Source organism: Cetorhinus maximus, chromosome 30 (genome assembly GCF_964194155.1).
Source record: "Cetorhinus maximus chromosome 30, sCetMax3.hap1.1, whole genome shotgun sequence".
NCBI lineage: Eukaryota > Metazoa > Chordata > Chondrichthyes > Lamniformes > Cetorhinidae > Cetorhinus > Cetorhinus maximus.
Window position 1 is genome coordinate 4,436,710 of NC_135908.1, and position 19,979 is coordinate 4,456,688.

Here is a 19,979-nt window from a genome sequence, read left to right on the forward strand (position 1 = left end):
GTGTGAGTTTAGAATGATGAGATGGTTGCCTTACCCTGGCTGCACGGTTGAGATCATTCATCCCCTTTCTGCATTGGATGGCCAACCTCTTCAGTACAGCATTGGCACTGACCACCACTGCCATCGCCTACCAAGCCGGAGTGGTAATGTTGCTGCCCTCCTGCAGCTAGAGTGGGGTAGAGGACATCACAGCGGGGCCTCCACAGCATCCAAAAGGTGCTCGAGGGCTGCAGTCTTCTTGCCTTTCGGGGCCATGTCTTGTTTGCTGCCGTCCTGGGCTGGAAGCGCTGAGCGAGGCTGCACTTTAAATGTGGTGCCAGGCGTGATGAAGCGGTGAGAGGACGGTGTGGTGGGCAAATCAGAGCCTGCCCACTATGGAAACGGCGCGTTTCCCGGTAATGCATAAGCAACGCGGCGGGTGTGGGACTACACGGCGCGAAAAGCCGCCATTGCAGCCGGCGGGATCCCACCCGCTACCGCACGGTGGACATCTGGGACAATTTCACCCTAAGAGTTTCTTTATTTAGTGTTATATAAAATAATAATCTCCTGATTTCATAGCATGTATTAATTAGACCTATAAGCAGGTCTAATCGCAAAATTCCTTTGCAAACTAGTTAACAGCTTACTGGGATTTGTTGTATGATTTCAGCAGGTTAAGTCCATCCGCGTGACCCTGTTTCTAGTTACTTGCCGGCTTTTTCCAATTGCACAAAACCTAATTTTGCAGTGAGCTTCAATTCCTCTCAGCTTTCTGCCCAGAGCCCATTGAAAAACATCTCAGGACATCCAGTCACAGGGATAAGCCGCAGCTGAGGACAATGGGATGGGACCTGCTGGGGAACGGGGTGGGAGGTTGGAGTATTTTTTCATGACACAAAATCACACAGGAAATGTTCAAAGCTCTTGAGGCCTTATGGTGCCAGATTGTCAAAGTTCTGCAGATAGTTTCCAGGTGACAGAGAAGATGCTGGACTCTCAGGAGACCTGAAGCATCATAAGCTGGAGTAAGGAAGGGTTTAAAACAAAGGATTCCGAGGATTCGGGTATATCAGATGTGAAGGCAATAGGCAATGAATCAATGCGGGGACTGGGAATCTCACCTTCATCCTTGGCATTCTCCTCATCGATCTCCACCGTTACCTTTTCCTCCCAGGATGGTGAGTGAGTCGGTTGGACGGTGGCGTGGGTAACACCCTGAGCTCTTTGCTGTTTCTCTCCATCTGATCCACTCTTACTAGGGAAGAGAAACAAAGTTGAGTTAGAATTTATACCATGAGCATGAAGACTTAGCTCACAGAGTTAGGAGGAGAGGGTGGCATAGTGGTCATGTCACTGGACTAGAACCCAGCGGCTCAGGCTAATGCCCTTGGGACACGGGTTCATAGAATCACAGAATCACACAGTGCAGAAGAGGCCCTTCGGCCCATCGAGTCTGCCCGACACGTGAGAAACACCTGACCTACCTACCTAATCCCATTTACCAGCACTTGGCCCATAGCCTTGAATGTTTCAATTCCCACCACGGCAGCTGGTGGAATTTAAGTTCAATTAATAAAATCTGGAATGTAAAGGTGACCATGGCAAATATTGTCGATTGTCATAAAAACCCATATGGTCACTAATGCCCTTTAGGGAAGGAAATCTGCCATCCTCACCCAGTCTGGCCCATACATAACTCCAGATCCACAGCAATGTGGTTGACTCTTAACTGCCCTCTGCAATGGTCTAGCAAGCCTCTCAGTTTAAGGGCAATTAGGGATGGGCAACAAACGCTGGCCTTGCCAGTGACGCCCACATCCTGTGAAAGAATAAAGAGTGAATCTGGGGTTGTTCTCCTTACAGCAAAAAAGGTCAAGGGGGAGATTTAATAGAGGCATTCAAAATCCAGAAGAAATGTTTCCAGAGGACACAGATTTAAGATAATTGGCCAAAGAACCAGCAGGGGGATTAGGAGTATTTTTTGTTACACAGAGAGTTGTTGTGTTCTTGAATGACTGCCTGGGAGGGTGGTGGAAGCAGATTCAATAGTAACATTTAAAAGGGAATAAAAGGGGAATATTTGCAGGGCTCTAGGGAAAGAGCATTGGAGTAGCATCCATCAACGCTAATGCTGCACAGGATCACTATGAAAACAGGGAATTTGGAGGTTGAAACTGCACAGAAAGTACAACACAGAAACAGGCCATTCGGCCCAGCTGGACTATGCTGGTGTTTATGCTTCATATGAACCTCCACTCACCATTCTTCATCTAACCCTATATCCTTCTGTTCCTTTCTCCCGTGTGTTTATCTAGCTTCCCCTTAAAGGCATCTTTGCTATTTGCCTTCACCACTCCTTCTTATAGCTGCTTTCTTCTCTAAGCATGCTGGTAAGTTGTTCACTATAATGTTTTTTTATTCATTCACGGGATGTGGGCTTCACTGGCTGGGCCAGCATTTATTGCCCATCCCTAACTGCCCCTTGAGAAGGTGCCTTCTTGAACTGCTGCAGTCCATGTGGTGTAGGTACACCCACAGTGCTGTTAGGGAGGAAGTTCCAGGATTTTGACCCGGTGACAATGGGTGCATGGTTAAGCAGTCACTCTGCGGCCCTCAATTTTTCTGGAATTCTGAAGCCCGTGTTGGGGGCCCTGTTGTGTGTGCACATTGTTGCCAGGAGACAGTTGAGGGAGAGGGGGTGTGGGGGGTGAACTCTACTTTCATTCTTAGTGATCCTAGTGTTTTGATGTAATCAGCGCAGATATCCTCCTGCCCAACTGAACACCGAAAAAGACAGTTACGCTGTGAAACAAACTTCTAGCTTCTCCTACACAATGTTACAAAGTCAGGCCACCGATCTGTCTCCAGGGCTGTACTATCCCCTCACCCATCTCTTGCTGCCAGTAGCAGTATAGCTCCAGTCTGAGACACTTGCCCACTCTTTAGGCCTGTTTAACACTCACGCTAACAGAGGTGGCACTGGGGACTGCCAAAATTGTTGATATTTGGGGTATTGCAGGCTTGTGCACCCTCCCCCGCCAATTACCCTCCCGGAATAAATACTGAGGGTTTGGGAAGGGAACAGGAAAGAAAACTCAACGTGGGATGGAAGTACTTTCTACTGAAATTTGCTTTACAATTGTCTGACTTCTCAATAGCTTTGCAACAAAGTCCGGGTTTGATCACATGATTTTCTCCATCAGGGCCAATTATATCGACAAACATCTTATTCATCCTCTGGAGGCTGGAAGCCCTGATCAACTGCAGTAATGACAAAGGCCACAGTGACGTGGGTCATCACCCCACCCCTTCCCCCTTCCTCCTCCCACCCCCCAATCCCTGGTCCTCTTGAGACTCTGACGGTTAATCTCACTGGCTGAATGCAGTGCTTCTCTCAGGGAACAGCATGTGATTAGGTGGCTTCTTCCTGTGCTCTTAAGAGCCATGTGACCAGGATCGCTCTGAAGGTTTATCATTACCACAGGCCTTTGAGGCAAGATGGGGAAATGAGCAGATTCTGCTAAGCAGGCAGAATCAATTCCACTCACACAACCTCATTAAACACTCCGCTTCTCTCTTCCAGATTCTTCATTCTCCTGAAGAGGGACACCAACTGTCGAGTGAGGTGTTGAACTCTGCCGCAGTCCAAGAAGCTTTGGCGGGCAGCAGGCAGGAGCTACCTGACTTGTGCCCACTGAGGATGCTGATGGCATTGGAAACCACGTCGGTCATCCCTGTCTTCCCTAGCACACGTCAACAGTCAGGGTCGGGCTGCCTGACACTCCTGAGTATTACACCGGACCCATGTACGCCTACTGACTTGGCCTGATTAAGGCCCAATATTCGGTAACGGGTGCAAATTCCCGTGCGATCTGGTGGAATTTTTGGTCCATCCGAGACCCCGTCCAGATCCCAGGGAAGGTCTCATTTACCTCTTAGGAGCGCACAACCCATAACAGCAAGGATGAAGAGCTCAACGCATGCAGCCAGCGTTGGCGATGAAAATCAAATGTTTCCATGACTAGCCCGTGCTGGGATCAGCCAAACAGACAAGAAAGAAAGACTTGCATTTATATAGCGCCCTGCATGGCCTCAGGCCATCCTAAAGCTTTTCCGAGGCAATGAAAAACTTGTTGGAAGCGTAGTCTCTGATGTAAGAAACTCGGCAGCCAATTTGCGCACAGCAAGCTCCCTCGAAGCAGCAATCTGACAATGACCGGATGCCGTGGCGTTGATTGAGGGATAAAATACCAGCCCGGGAGAGAAAGGAAAACTCTCCTGCTCTTCTTCGAGGTAGAGGTAGTTGCCCACCAGGGAGGCCCGGTCCTATTGGAAGTTCTGGTGGATCATCAGGACAGCCGGGTAATGCAGATTCCACGGCAAGATTTTTTATTATGGTTTGTCTTCCCGGCGTGATATTTTAAAAGGATATTAGCTCTTTAACAGCTCACTGAGCAGCGAGGGTGCCCTCAGTGCCCAATACAAGTCTGGCCAAGGCATGACAAGAGGTCCTGGGATGTACGTTCTGCATCCTCATTGAGCCAACAGGCACTCGGTTCACCTCACGGCTTCACCAAAATCAGCTCTCTTTCACCAACAACCACCTGCATTTAAATAGCACCCACGCAGTAAAATCGTCTCGAGGCGTTGCACAGGGGAGTTAACCAAACAATCTGACACCGAGCCTCAGAAGGAGATTTTAGGAGAGATGGATAAAATCATGGTCAAAGGGGTAGGTTTTAAGCGATACATCTGAAAGGAGGAGAGTGAGGCAGAGAGGTTTAGGGAGGGACCTCCAAAGCTAAGGCCCCAGGCAGTTTGGCACTTTGTTTCCGCACCGTGTTGCAGATTACACATCAGCCTTTTATAATATTTTCCCTAACCTTACAAAGACCTGGGTGACCAAGCTGAGAGCTAACAAAAAGAATTCTGGTTATTCAGGATTGACGCTGAACATGCCAACCATTGTCATTGTCAAAGGGACAAGTTTACTCACCAGAAACCACTCGCATTCAGCCCCAATATCGCAGTTTTTGTTATGGGCAAATTACTGTGTTTCTCTGCGATCAGTGGAAATGAAATCTCATTACCAGGCCAGGAATGAGGGAGTTTAACAAGCATTTCCCCAACTTTCATTCATTTGTAGATTTAACCCCCCCTCTTTTTCATTATTTTAAACTACTTTATAGTCGAGAAATTGTCCAACGTGATATGAGATATGAAGCTATTACCCTTTGCTTTGAACATATTTTCTTCCTTAGTTTAAAGGAGTAGTTCATTGCGAACAATAATTTGCATTTATGTTGCACCTTAAATGTAAATAAAAGAACATTCTGAGGGACTTCACAGAGGGAGAGGGTGCAGGCGGTTGGGGGGCAGATGGGTATGACACTGAGCCAAAGAAGGCGATGGTTGGAGGAATGACCAAGAGCTTGGTCAAGGTGCTGGGCTTAAAGGAAGAGAAAAAAGGTGAAGAGGCCGAGGATGTTGGGAGGAAATTCCAAGGAGTCGTCATTGTCGGCTATCCCTCAATTCGAGGACAGTGCCTACTCAGGGTCATGAGCTTCTGCCATGGCTCTTCATGTGATTGGACAGGCAGATCCTCAACCTGCAGATCTTTGGGCACATGGGGCAGGACGCCCCATGAGGTAGTGGGATCCGGAGGGATCTGGAGTGCAGGATTTGCCGCCATTTCTTTCCTTCTCTGCCTCATCATTCAGACATTGTAACTCAAAGCCTGATGCAGCTTAATGGACAAGTTGATGCCATTTTGAACGATTGGGAGCAAGCTCCTCCCAGTCGCGAATATCAATGCTTCAGGGAGAGCTTCAGAGAGTCTTTGAAGTGTTTTCCTTGACCTCCCCAGGAATGTTGGCCATTTGAGAGCTGAGGGGTCAGGGCTAGGCGGGGGAGATGGTTTTTGGACACGGTGGTCAGCCATCGAAGTCGATTTTGCAGGAGTCTTGCCTGAATTCTTGTGCACCTGTCTTAACGGAGGACAATAGCATTTGCTCCGATGATCCACCCATTGAATCTGGAGGATACAGTGGAACCATTGCTGATGGATTTTCCCTAGTCTTATGTGTTGCTGATACACAGTCACTGAAAGCCTACGGAGTGGGGTTCCATTAAAATAATGTACAAGATAACTTCAGATGGCACATAGAAATCGACAGACAGGAAAAGGCCTGCTGGCCCCTCAAGCCTGCCTCACACCCAGTGATGACCAGGACACCATGACGAGAAACCCCCTATCGGTACCCCCATTCCCAAGTCCCCCCAAAGCCAACCCAAATACCACACAGGGTAGCCTCCACACATGTATCAGTCTAGATTCAAAAGTCACGACCTTCCCCATTGTAAAAAGAGGAAAATGCAAGTTCCAGAAACTGGAAGGGGCCCTGGGGAACATAACAGGACAGACAACAGTTGCAAAAGAGAAAAGGGGGAGTTAGCATTTTGAGGTTCTTATCAAATCTAACAGAGCATCACAACCCAAAATATTGACTTGTCTTTCCCCTTCTCACAGGGGGAGATGGTATGGTCAGGGGCCTGGTAACCCAGAGGTACAGGCTGATGCCCTGGGGACATGGGCTCAAAACTCACCACAGCAACTGGTTGAATTTAAACTCAATTAATGAATCCAACTAATTAATTTAAAAAAAACACACCATGAGAGCTAATCTCAATAATGATGACCATGACACTATTGTCAATTGCTGTAAAAAGCCACCTGATTCAATAATGCCCCTTTAGGGAAGGAAATCTGCCATCCTTACCCGGTCTGGCCTACATGTGACTCAAGAAGCACAGCAAGGTGGTTGACTCTTAACTGCCCTCAAAGGACAATTAGGGATCGGCAACAAATGCTGGCATTACCCGCGTCAGGAGTTCAGCTCTTTTGTCCATGTTTGAACCAAGGCTGTAATGAGGTCGTGAGCTGAGTGATCCTGGCAGAACCAAACTGAGCATCAGTGAGCAGGTTATTGCTAAGCAAGTGCCGCTTCTGACTGAAGATTGTTGCAAATGCTTCAGCCTTATCTTTTGCACTGATGTGTTGAGCTCCTCCATCATTGAGGATGGGAATATTTGTGGAGTCTCCTCCTCCAGTGAGTTGTTTAATTGTCCATCACCATTCACAACAGGATGTGGCAGGACTGCAGAGCTTAGATCTGATCCATTGGTTGTGGAATCGCTTAGCTCTGGCTATCGCTTGCTGTTTATACTTTTTAGCAATCATGCAGGCCTGTGTTGGAGCTTCACCAGGTTGACATCTCATTTTTAGGTATGCCTGGTGCTGCTCCTGGTATACCTTCCTGCACTTTTCATCGAACCAGGATTGATCCCCTGGCTTGGTGGTAATGGTAGAGTGGGGGATATGCTGGGCCATGAGGTTACAGATTGTGTTCGAGTACAATTCTGCTGCTGCCGATGGCCCACAGCGCCTCATGGGTGCCTAGTCTTGAGTTGCTAGATCTGTTCGAATTCTATGCCATTTAGCACAGTGGTAGTGCCACACAACACGATGGAGGGTATCCTCAATATGAAGGTGGGACTTTGTCCGCACAAGAACTGTGTGGTGGTCACTCCTACCAATAAAGTCATGGACAGATACATCTGCGGCAGGCAGGTTGGTGAGACTGAGGTCAAGTATGTTTTTCCCTCTTGTTGGTTCCCTCACCACCTGCCGCAGACCCAGTCTAGCAACTATGTCCTTTAGAGCTCAACCAGCTCGGTCAGTAGTGGTGCTACCGAGCCACTGCTGGTGATGGACATTGAAGTCCCCCACCCAGAGTACATTCCGCACCTTTGCCACCCTCGGTGCTTCCTCCAAATGATGTTCAACATGAAGGAGCACTGATTCATCAGCTGAGGGAGGGTGGTATGTGGTAATCAGCAGGTTTCCGAGCCCATATTGGACCTGATGCCATGAGATTTCATGGGTCCGAAGTCGATGTTGATGACTCCCAGGACAACTCCCTCCTGACTGTATACCACTGTGCCATCACCTGTGCTGGGTCTGTCCTGTTGGTGGGACAGGACATACCCAGGAATGGTGATGTCTGCGACATTATCTGTAGGGTATGATTCCATAAGGATGACTATGTCAGGCTGTTGTTTGACTAGCCTGTGAGACAGCTCTCCCAATTTTGGCAGAAGCCCCCAGATGTTAGTGAGGAGGACTTTGCAGTGTCGACAGGGCTGAGTTTGCCATCGTCATTTCAGGTGCCTACATTGATGTCGGGTGGTCTGTCTGGTTTCATTCCTTTTAGGCTTTGTTTGATATAATTGAGTAGTTTGCTAGGCCATTTCAGAGAGCATTTAAGGGTAAACCACATTGCTGTGGGGTCACATGTAGGCCAGACCAGGTAAGGATGGCAGATTTCCTTCCCTGAAGGACATTAGTAAACCAGATGGGTTTTTATAACAATCTGCAATGGCTTCATGGTCATCATTAGACTTTTAATCCCAGATTTTTATTGAATTCAAATTTCACCACGTGGCATGGAGGGATTTGAACCCGGGTCCCCAGAGCATTACCCTGGGTCTCTGGATTGCTAGTCCACTGGCAATACCACTACACCACTGCCTCCTCGTATCGAAGAAATTTGCACCTCGATATCTCAGAAGTGACCCTAAGGATCCCCTGTGTGCTGCAGAAACCAAATTCAAAGGGAACTATACAGGGGACATTTACATTTCATAAGCCAGACCTGGCCAACTGGTGATGATTCATCTGCTCAAACAAAGGACCCTGCAACCTCCTTTTAAGACATAATGGTTGGAACATTAACAATCTCAGGGACCCGGACAAAAAGATACACACCCTTTGTCAAAGCCAAAGTGGAGAGGTGGAAATCATGTGACATGGCCCCCTAGCTGGGGGAGCCAGTAATTTTGCCTTGTGGAGCTGCAAAGCTCATTCTGCCATTTTCTTCCATCTATCTAGTAGCAGCACAGAAAAGGGGCTCTGCCCTGCCCCTGCCCCTACACTGTTTCTAATAGACCTTCTGTACCAGTACAAGACTGATTCATCTCTGCATGCCTATCTCATCATGGAAGTCAACTCTACTGGAAAAGTGAATTATCCAGCATCAATTTTCAGCCTGTCAACCTCTGTGAAGGAATACACCATTGGACTTTGATTCTGGATTCTGGACTCACATGAAACAATAATTCTTTTCTCTTTGGTCTTTGTCTTGTAGATCTTTCTTTTCTCTATTCCTCTTTTACTGTACGAGTGAAAAGGAGACAATGTTGCTACCCTCCCCCCACGTTTGAGCGTGTGCAAATAAACTAACCCTCTGAGTTCATCCTATCATGAGTTTACTGTGGGGTTATTCATAGAAATTGGATTACACCAAAACCAAGGGGTTGAGAAATACACCGCCTCTTTTAAAGGGGGAAACAAATCAAAAACCTTTCTGTTTAGGGATGGGCAATGAGAGGAGAAATCAGGGCTGTTTAAATTAACCCCCCTCATGTCCATAACAGCAGCGATTTCCACATCCCATGAAAGAATAAATGCAAAACAAATAAGCATCCTGCTTATTTCCAGTTTTCATGAGCCAGTAACGTGTCTAATAAAGGTCTTGAGGCACAGTTTGTAGCATCCCTGCCTCTGAGCCAGAAGCTCTGGGTTCAAGTCCCACTCCAAGACCTGATGACCAAGGAAGGTGTGTTCATAACGCAGCCAATCCCGGTTGATTATCAACCTGCCTCTCCTTCCAACACACGCCAATGGCAGATGGTAAGAGTGGGAGAGATTCCTGGTCAGCCATGTGATGGGAAGGAAATTGGAGCTTCTACCATCAATATTCATAGCCCCACACTACAACATGCATGTAAAAGTGCACGTTGCCAATAGCAACTCTTGGCTTAGTTGGCTAAATGGCTGGTGTGGATCAGATTGGTGCCAACAACACGGGGTTCAATTCCCCTTTCTGGCTGGGATGGATTCGGGACCTGCCTCCTTGCCCACCATGCGATGACAGTTATGACACTATGGGTCAGACCTGCCATCAGGTGAAGAACTGTGAGTAATATGTCCAGATGAACTCTCAATAGATACCCCCTTTGGTATCTCTAAAAAGCAATCTCTCTTGGGTCCTCCTCATTCACCATCAGGGGGCTTGTGATGTTCCATTTCCCCTGTTACCTGTTTGACCTCTCACTTCCCTGCCCCTTCAAAGCTATCAGCAGATCAAAAATTAATGAAAAGATGGTTGTTATATATTTCTCTCTCTCTTCCCCTTTGAAGCTTTGTTTAGATACAGTCCCTGTTAGCAGCCTGTCCCTGTGTTAATCAGCCACAGTATACACACACTGACTGTTCTTATTACACACCATTGCTGGTCCCCAAGTGATAATTACCCACACACGTAAACCTCGTAAAGCTTTCAGATGCTTTATTTTACACCCATGCGAATTCATTCCTTGTTGTGCAAGCATCGATTTCTCCTCCCCCCCCACCCCCCCCCCCCCCCCCCCCCCCCCAAACCTTTGGGTAATGTTAGAGTAGTGTGTCCAATTCTGGTCCCCACACTTTAGGAAGGATGTCAAGGCCTTGGGGATGGTGTGGAGGAGATTTAGTAGAATTGAACCAGGAATGAGGGACTACGTTAGGCATGATCGGAGATGTGCTGCCTGAAAGGGCAGCGGGAGTAGATTCAATAGTAACTTTCAAAACAAAATTCCAAACAAACCAAGGATGTGAGTTATGGCAAATTCAGCCTCTGAACTTGCACACGGCACACCCCCACTGCCAACCCAGTAACATACACTTTCTTCCCAACCACTAGAACTGTTAACTGCAAGTGAAAATTCCTCAAAATGGATGTAAATATTGATTACTTTTTAATATATATATATGGTTAATAAGCTTGCCTAACTCGTGGCAGAACCATTCAAGACCGTGAATGTCATTATGTTGCAACTAATGGAATTGTTGATTCTTTTTAAGAAGGGGAAACGTTTGCAGGGCTTTGGGGAAAGAGCAGGGGAGTGAGACTCATATGACAACTCTTTCAAAGAGCTGGCACATGCACAGAGGGCTAAATGGCCTCCTTTCGTGCTGTAAGGTTCTATTGAACCTCCCCTTAACCTTCTCCGTCCTAACAATTCCAACTTCTCCAGTCTCACCATGTAACTGAATTACCACATCCCTAGTAAATCTCCTCTTCCAAGACCTCGTATTACATGACCTCCTAGGCCCCTCCGTTAGAACTCAAACCTCAAACCCGTTTACATCACTCAGTTAGATCATGGCTGATCTCCTACATCAACTCCACTTTCCCGTGCTATTCTCATATGCCTAGATTCCCTCAGTGTTCAAAAATATGTTATCCTCAGTTTGAATATACTCAATGACTGAACATCCACTGCTCTCAGGGGACAGAGAATTCCAAAGACCCACAACACTCTAAACGAAGAAATTTCTCCTCATCTCAGTCCTAAGTGGCTGACCTTATCCTGAGACAATGACACCTAGTCGTAGGTTCCCCAGCCTCGGGGAACAGCCTCCAGCACCTGTTGTACTCAAGCTCTTCCTTCCAGCACAACCCATCTTTCTCTATCTCTCTCTCTCCACCAAGCTATTATGCATTTTCAGAAATCTCTTTTCATTCACTCATTTCCAGCATTCTCACTGGCTTTTATACACAGGGATCTATTTGCATGTTGGGTTAGATTGTCACATTATTTTACTCGCTGTAGACGTATTGGGTAAAGCAAGAAAACACTGAGGGCTTCACACGAGAAGGAGAACAATTACAGTGTGAATTTGAAGCACTTTTGGATATTAAATGGAGTGATAGTCAAGCTGCATTCATTCAGGAAAATAACAGATTACTCATAATCCTTAAAGAAGCAGATTCTATCAGAAAACCACATGTCCCTTTTAATTCTTTCGCCACAGTGTGAGAGGAGGGGAGGAGAATGCACCTCGACAATATATACCTCACAATGAGTCCCCATACCACAGGGCAGGATTTTGATCAGCTTCAGGCTGTAAACAGATATCTTTAGGTCGCCTTAATAAGGCGCCCACTGTCAGAGGATGTAGCATCAAAGCATTCAGCTACAAGTAATAATTATTGCTTTTTTCTCAAGGAATCGTGAAAGAGTGCTACAAACATGTCACATCACGTTCCCGTCTTCCTGCTCAAAAGCCTCATTTAACACATCTTTCTGATGGGGGTGAGGGACAGTACACAAATATATTCACCCCATGTCACCCTATTCATTTGCAATCTCTCTACGTCTTTTACCCAAGAGGGATTGCCTGGCGTAATGCCACAATTAACCAGGATCTTATGATTGAATCGTAGAATGATACAGCACAGAGGGAGGCCATTCGGCCCATTGTGCCTGTGCCAGCTCTTTAAAGAGCTGTCCAAATGACAGCAACTTGCGCCTAGAGAATACTCTAACGTAGTAAAATGTCCCCAAGGCACTTCAATGGAGCATTGTCAGACAAAGTATCAATGAGGTTAGTTTTAAGGGGCACCTTAAAGGAAGAGAGCACCATAAAGAGACGGAGCATGTAGGGAGGGTTTTGCATTCTTCTATTTATCACTAACAGACTGATGATACAAGGATTGGTAAAACAATAAGGTGCACTCTTGATTTGAAGATAAGATGACATGCAGATAAGAATAACTGGGGGGCTGTGTAGACACGTCTAACCTGTGGGACTGCTGCTGTGTGCTGTCTACAGAGTACATGAGATTATGAATCACATCCTGTCTCATAGTGGGTAGTGATGGACAGCAGTTTAAATGCATTCCTTAGATGTACATGTACATCATGTCACAACAGAGGGAATCCCAGAGCTTAGGATCCAGGTGGCCAAAAGCAGGACTTGCCAGTAGTGAAATGATGAAAACTGGGGATCCCAAAGGGTCCAGAATTGAAAGAATGCAGATAGGTCAGGTCAGGGGACTGTAGGGCTGGAGGAGATTACAGAGAGAGGGAAGGGAGAGGCAGTAGCTGCTCCATCCTTGAGTATATTTAAGGCTGAAATCGATAGGGTGTTTTTTGATCTCTCAGGGAATCAAGGGATACGGAGAGTGGGAGAGGAAGTAGAGTTGAAGATTGAACGGTGAAGCAGGTTCGAGGGGCTAAATGCTCTATGTTTGCTCCTATTTCTTACGTTAACCTCACAAGGAGCAGCTCTGAAATGCTGTCTCTCACATTGGGCCAAATGTGTTAAGAAGGAGCCACATGCTGGGGGAGGAGGATGAAAATATCGGCCGTGTCTGGATGGATGAGCTAAGGGGATGATCTTATTGCTCATGTGACTTCTGATTATGTTTGAATCATCACTTTGCTGGAAGTTATTCCTGCCTCATTATTTTCTGAATGTTACATGCCCAAATTAGATCATCTTATCTAAGCATTAAATCCAAGGGAAGCTGAAGTAACTCTGAAGCAAGAAATTCCACAGAGCACTCAATTTTCCAAGTAGAGGTGCTGGTGAGGAAACACCCCACATATCAGAAAATAGAAAACTGGGGTAAGAGAAAGAATCTCATTTATATCAGTACGTAAGAGCATACGGAATAGGAGCAAGAGTGGACCACTCGGCCCCTCAAGCCTGCTCCGCCATTCAATCTTCTACCTCAACTCCGCGTGTTTTTTAATTGATTATTTCATGAGCGTTGCTGTCAAAACCGGCATTAGTTGCCCATATCTATTTGCCCTTGAACTGAGTGTCTTGCTGGGCCATTTCAGAGGAGCAGTTAAGAGTCAACCACATTGCTCTGGATCTGGGGTCATGTGTAGGTCAGATCGGGTAAGGATGGCAGATCCCCTTCCCTAAAGGGCATTAGTGAACCAGGTGGGTTTTCACGGCTATCAATGTTAGTATCATGCCCAGTATTGGCGTGTCCTAGTCCGAAGTTCGAGCTAATTTTACATTTTAAAACTCGGCACACGAAAAAATGCGGGAAAAGATGGCTGCCCACAGGTCACTGGACTTCTTTTGTGGATTAGAACCACTCCTCTGTTTCTAGAGGGAACAAAAGAACATTCCAGACTGATGTGACTGAATGCCCTTCCCTGAAACCAATCAAGAGGGTGTTATCTGTTTCGAATGGGTCATTCTAAAACACAAACATTGGGCGCAATCATCCCAGATTTGCACTAAGTGCGGTAGCGAGCGGCTAAAATGGTGTTTTGCCCGTCAGCCACAATGGCGGCTCCTCACGCCATGTTGTCCCAAACCAGGCGCATTAATTATGCGTTCCTGAAAGCCATTTCCACAGCGAGCGGGCTCTCATTCGCCCGCCACGCCGTCACCTTATCGCTTCCTCGTGCCCGGCGCCATATTTAAAGTGCAGCTGCGCCTCTCAGCGCTTCCAGCCCAGGACCTGCTGCAACGAAGACAGGGCCCAAAGGCAAAAGGACTGCAGCCCCCAGGTTCAATGTCAGGTCCCTCGAGTGCCTTTTGGAGCCGTGGAGGCCCCACTGTGATATCCTCCACCCCCACTCTGTCCACAGGATGGGCAGCAACATCACCAATGCAGCACAGGAGGCAGTGGCAGTGATGGTCAGCGCCAACACCCTTCAAAAGAGGACAGCCACCCAGTGCCACAAGGGGATGAATGGTCTCCTCCGTTCTGCCAGAGTAAGTCACTCTTCTCATCGCTCTCAACTCACACACTCACAAACCCATCACATATCCACAGGACCCTCACTCACTACCAGTTCCAGGGACATCACCATTCACTCTCTCACACGCACCTTCATTGTCCTCACCCGTCCATGGGACCACTCACCACCAACACATGCCTGGCATACTTATCATCTGGCCTGGCATGTGTCCTGCCTACACTCTCTCAATCTCTAATCATGCTGGACAAGCTGACACACAACAAAAGGGAGAGGTCCTCACCGACTTAGAAAACAGAGCCATCCAGCTGGCCGGCGACAATCTGAACCGTTCCTGTGCCGGTCAGCGGTACTCTACCAAGTCTTGGCCTTCCAGAGGATGCCCACCAAAGTCATCACAGACAAGGCGTAGCAGTCAGCAGGCTGCCTCCACCTCTGCTGTGGATGTCCAGGGAGCACCAAGACATAACGACAGGGTTAGGAAAGTTAAGAAGATGTAGTTGCACAACCTGGGCACATAAGTTAATCACTTGTACACAATGTTCACTATTGTAAATAAACTTCCAAGAATGTCTCCCTGCCTATGGCTCCTTGGTCTGATGAGCAGTATTCATGTCACTCAGATGTGAAACCTTACTACACAAGATAAAGGCAGGTGTCTCAATCCAGGGCCTCTTCCTGGTGCTTAGTGCAGCCTTCAGACCAAAGTGATGGTCCAGCCTCATGCTCCCTGGACACATTACTGATACCTGCACCTCGATGGTGCTGGTCATTGCTGCCAGAATGTCATGGGCAGGTGTCACAGAGTTCCCTCATTCTTTCTGTGTGTTCTCAGCACCTTTAAGGTGGGGTTGGCCCCCATCTCTTCAGCATCTGAGACCAGTGACTCTGTGCCCCTGAAGGGCTCAGGTGCTGAAGACAGACAAAGTATCAGATTCTTTTAAAGTTTCATGGCTGTATCTCTATGATATGACCCTGATCACAGAGCACAAGTGAGTTGCCCTCAGCCAGACAGGAGTCAGACATTCTCAGAGGCTATGTGAAGATCTATGGAGTGTCCTCACTGCAAGTCATCATCATCCTCCTGGAATTGAGTGACTATTTGGGCCTCCACTGCATCTCCATGACAGAAGCATTATCACAGAGGGTATGTGCGCTGCCATAGGCCGGACCGGAGTCAAACGTTCACAGATGCAATGTGAGGATCTATGGGTTCACCTCACTGCATGCTGTCACCATCCTCCACAAACCTAGCAGCTATGAGGGCCTCCTGAGTGTGCCTGCCTCGTCTGGCCAATGCGAGGGCCTCATCGCCACTTTTGAGGACCTCCTCACCCTCATCACCGTCAATGTCTTCCTTATCAGAGGAGACCTCCAGCTCCTGCATCTCCTCCTCAGCCAGCTCCTCACCCTGTTGGATGGTCGGGTTGTAAAGGGTGCAGCAGACGACAACGATGCACTACACCCTCTGTGGACTGTATTGCAGGGCTCCACCAGACCAGTCTAGGCACCGGAACCTCATTTTCATAATCCCGATGGTCTGCTCCACTAAGTTGCGAGTTGCTGCATGAGCCTCATTATACCATTGCTCTGCTGCAGTCCGAGGGCTCTGCACATGTGTCATCAGCCACAGCCTCTGCGGGTAGCTCTTGTCCCAGAGGAGCCAAACCTGCAGCCTCTGTGGATCCTGGAAGATATCAGGGATCTGTGATCAACTGAGAATGTAGGAGTTGTGCACACTCCCTGGAAACCATGCGCAGACCTGCAGGACGCGTTTGTGGTGGTCTTACATCAGCTGCACATTCAGCGAGTGGAAGCCCTTGCGGGTGACGTAGTTGACCCCTTGTTGCGACAGAGATCTGAGCGCCATGTGAGTGCACCCTGCACCTGTGAGAAACCTGAGATCTGGGCAAATCTAATCGCTCTTGCACCCTGCCTCTCCTGGTTCTGGGCGAAATGCACAAAGTTGTGTGGCCCTCGCAAAGATGGCATCCGTGACCTCACGGGTGCGTTTGTGGGTGGAGGCTTGTGAAATCCCACAGAGGTCACCTGTGGAGCCCTGAAAGGAGCCAATGATGTAAAAATTGAGAGTCGCTGTCACTTTCACAGCCACTGGCAGTGGATGCCCTCCATGTCCCCATGGCGCCAAATCCTGCAGCAGGTGGCAGATGTACCAACCACTTCCCTGGACATACGCAGCCTTCGGCAACACTGGCTCTCGGTCATCTGCAGGAAAGAAAGGCGGGGCCTATAGACCCTGGGTGTCGCTAGGCGTCGACCAGCGACTGCTCACTGTGGCTCTTCAGCAGCGTGTGCAGGAGCTCCAGCCGCCCCTTCTTCCTGAAGGTGCTGTTCCTCCCTCTGCGCAGTCAGGTGCCTCTGCTGCTCTCTTCACCGTCGTCTCCTCTCTCTGTGGTCCACGAGGCATACAGCTAGTTCACCAGGCTCCACGCTCCTGATGTACTCCTCCTGCAGGATGAAAGAGAGAGACACGTGGGTTAGCATGGGTATACTAAGAACGTCCCTTGGTTAAGTCTGAAGGCCCCTTTAATGCATCCCATAGAGTGCTGGCCACCACTTGGATGGCCAGAGTTTAGCACACTGTATGGCTGCCCAAAACCCCACTCACCACCAGCCCACTCCACTGACCAATTGACAGCAACCTTGCCCAATGGACTGCACGCTGTGCTCTCAGCTCAGGCACAGGCATTCTCCTAACCCACACTGCAAGGCTGCGCTGTTAGCTTGAACCATGGGGGAGACTCGGCCAAACCGGGATGATGACATTTCAAGGGGCTGTGAGCCTCCAGCAGTGACTGCTCCATGGCCCAGCTTTAGCAAGGACATTGTACAATGTGCCCAGTCGTCCAACTGTTCTGCAGTCCACTAAAACGTTCATTAGTTGCAGTCTGTGCCCAAGGGGTGAAAAGTTCTGGAGCACTTGGTGGCACTTGCATGCTTCTGCGTTCTTGAGTGGGGAGATAAGCTGGAGGCCCGACTCTACGCAGGTCAATGTGGCTGCATCTGGACTGCCTCAGCTGCAGAGGAATGGTCACTTTATACAAGGTCTCCTTAATGCATGGCCGCTTCCCTCCCCCACAACCCCGCACGTGCTTGTGCACCACCTTCAGCCACAGGGAAGCCCCTGCCCCCACGCTTCCAACACACCTTAACCGTGAACTCCAACAGGAGCCCAGGTGAGCGCTGCACAACGTTACTGTGCACTCACCTTCGAGTTCCCCTCAAAGCGCAGCCCATCAAGTGCACGCCTTATATACGCTGTTGTGCAACACGTGGGCGGACGATCCAGCGAGTGGGGGGGGATGATTCCAGCGGGCTGGCCCTATAATGCAGACGTATTACAATGAGGTTCCCGACATCCAGTGGCGGGAAACGTGGCCCGCCATCGACAGGCTGAGCGCAAACTGGTTTCACGACGTCGGCCTTCTCACCATGTCGTCCACTCACGCCACCGAACATGCCCGACGGCAACGGGCACAGACAATCCCACCCACAGACTGTCTCAAACTGTCAAAGGTGTTAACCCACAACACCGGATGCGCAATCAACATGAACACCCCACCTTGTTTGGGAAAAGACTTTGAACTTGAGAAAGCCACACGGAGATGGCCACATTGTCTTTGCCTGTTCAGAGGATCGGCTCGGAGCTGTTTTCCACTGAAGCCATCAGAAGCACTAGTGCAGCCAGACTGTGAACCAGACTCAGCCTGACATCAGACAGCCAGAGTACATAACCTGTTGCAGTTTAAAGTTTGCCTGAGAACCAACTTCCTAGCTTATTGACTACGAGAAACCTCACAACCTGCTGAAGGAAGAGGGGATTTGCTTTTCGGGTGTTGCCTTTTGCCGAGCCTGGGGTAGACCTCCTAAGGACGAAACCCCCTTCCTTCCTACCCGCCCGCTGCCTTAAACCCACCTCCTCTACCCTCCACTCTGTCCCCCTCCCTGACCTACCCAAACCCTCCATGCCTCAGACACCGGACCTAACCCGCTTCGGGGATCCATGGGCCTCCTCCCTCCTTCTCCTGCAATCCCGGCAGCTGCCGCTGACTCACTTTTGGTGCTGCCGGGACTGAAGGAGGTGCCAGTCTGAGGGCAGGGCTTCCTCCCCAGTGAGGGGCGGGAGTCCCGCTTGACCCTTGTTTAGCCGCCCCGCAGTGAGTGTCATGGCTGTGGGGCAGGTCGTGTGGAGCATGTCGGCTCCACATCACTTTGCCCTTCCAGGCGTTCCCCCCAACAGCCCCTTCACCCACCCCCTCCTATATTATTCAGCCCAAGGATTGGGCACAGGTAAAGGTGATACACATTTACAGACTTCAGTTAGCTCAGTCTCTGGTTTACAATCTCCAGCTCCCCATGTGACATGTGAATGGGTTTGATGACTTAAAGTTGAGGTGAAGGTCTTCTCAAACGAGGAGTGAAGAGCAGGGTATTATCACTGGTTTGATAACAAGCCTAACTGACCCTTGATTACTTATTTGAATATGGTGGGCAGACTGCCGACTTTGGCTGCTGCCCACTGCCCCCCCTCCCATATTATGGGGGTGAGCTCGAGGGTGGGTGGGATGATGATGGGGTGGGCATGCACCCTGCCCAAAGCCCACCTGGTGAGGGCACGTAAAATACAGCCCCTTGTGTGTGTTTATATGAGAGAACAAAAGAGAGAGAAAGGGAGAGACAGCGATCGAGTAGATAACATTGCATTGTGCGGGGTAAGTGTATGAGACTAAATAACCTTCTTTACTTTTAAATCTACAAAAGCTTGCTGCTGAGTTAACTCATTCAAAATGTAATTTATCAAAAAACCCCAATTAGTTGAGGTCCTTACTCCAAGGGTAAGAAAAGACACACCTCATTCCATACAAAACATACTGATCACAGGCAGGAGATTGGCATCCATTCAGTTTGTGACTAGCTTTCAATTCCAGATTTTATTCATTTAATTTAATTTAAGTTCCACCAGCTGCCATGAGGGGGATTTGAACCCGTGCACCCAGAGGATTAGCCTGGGCTTCTGGATGTCCAGTCTAATAATATTACCACTCTCCCACTATCTCTCTACAACTTCCCTGCCCACTCCCCATATCCAGTGATTCCCTGGGAGGTCACTAATTCGTCGACCTCAGCCTTGAATACACTCAAGCATGGGAGGTAGACAATTCCAAAGACTCACAATTTATTGAGCACCTTTTGCAACATCTGACACCCCAAACTTTGAAGTGCAGTTACCATTGTAATATGGGAAATGATTACAGCAAAGTCTCACAAACAGCAATGCAATAGCGGCAAAATAACCCGTCTTTCGTGGCTGAGGGATAACTATTGAGCTCGTCCTTGAAATAGAAGTCCTGTGGAGTTTTTGC

At 48.5% G+C, this 19,979-nt stretch overlaps 1 protein-coding gene across 1 annotated transcript in view; it reads right to left on the minus strand.

Annotated features, from left to right (window-relative positions):
* Nucleotides 1-19,979, minus strand: part of LOC144669932 (coiled-coil domain-containing protein 33-like) — a 91,622-nt gene that overhangs the window by 44,447 nt on the left and 27,196 nt on the right. Inside the window, exon 3 of the mRNA XM_078532215.1 lies at nucleotides 1,104-1,237. Within this exon, the coding sequence (XP_078388341.1) occupies nucleotides 1,104-1,237 (134 nt within the window). The remainder of the gene's footprint in view (nucleotides 1-1,103; nucleotides 1,238-19,979) is intronic.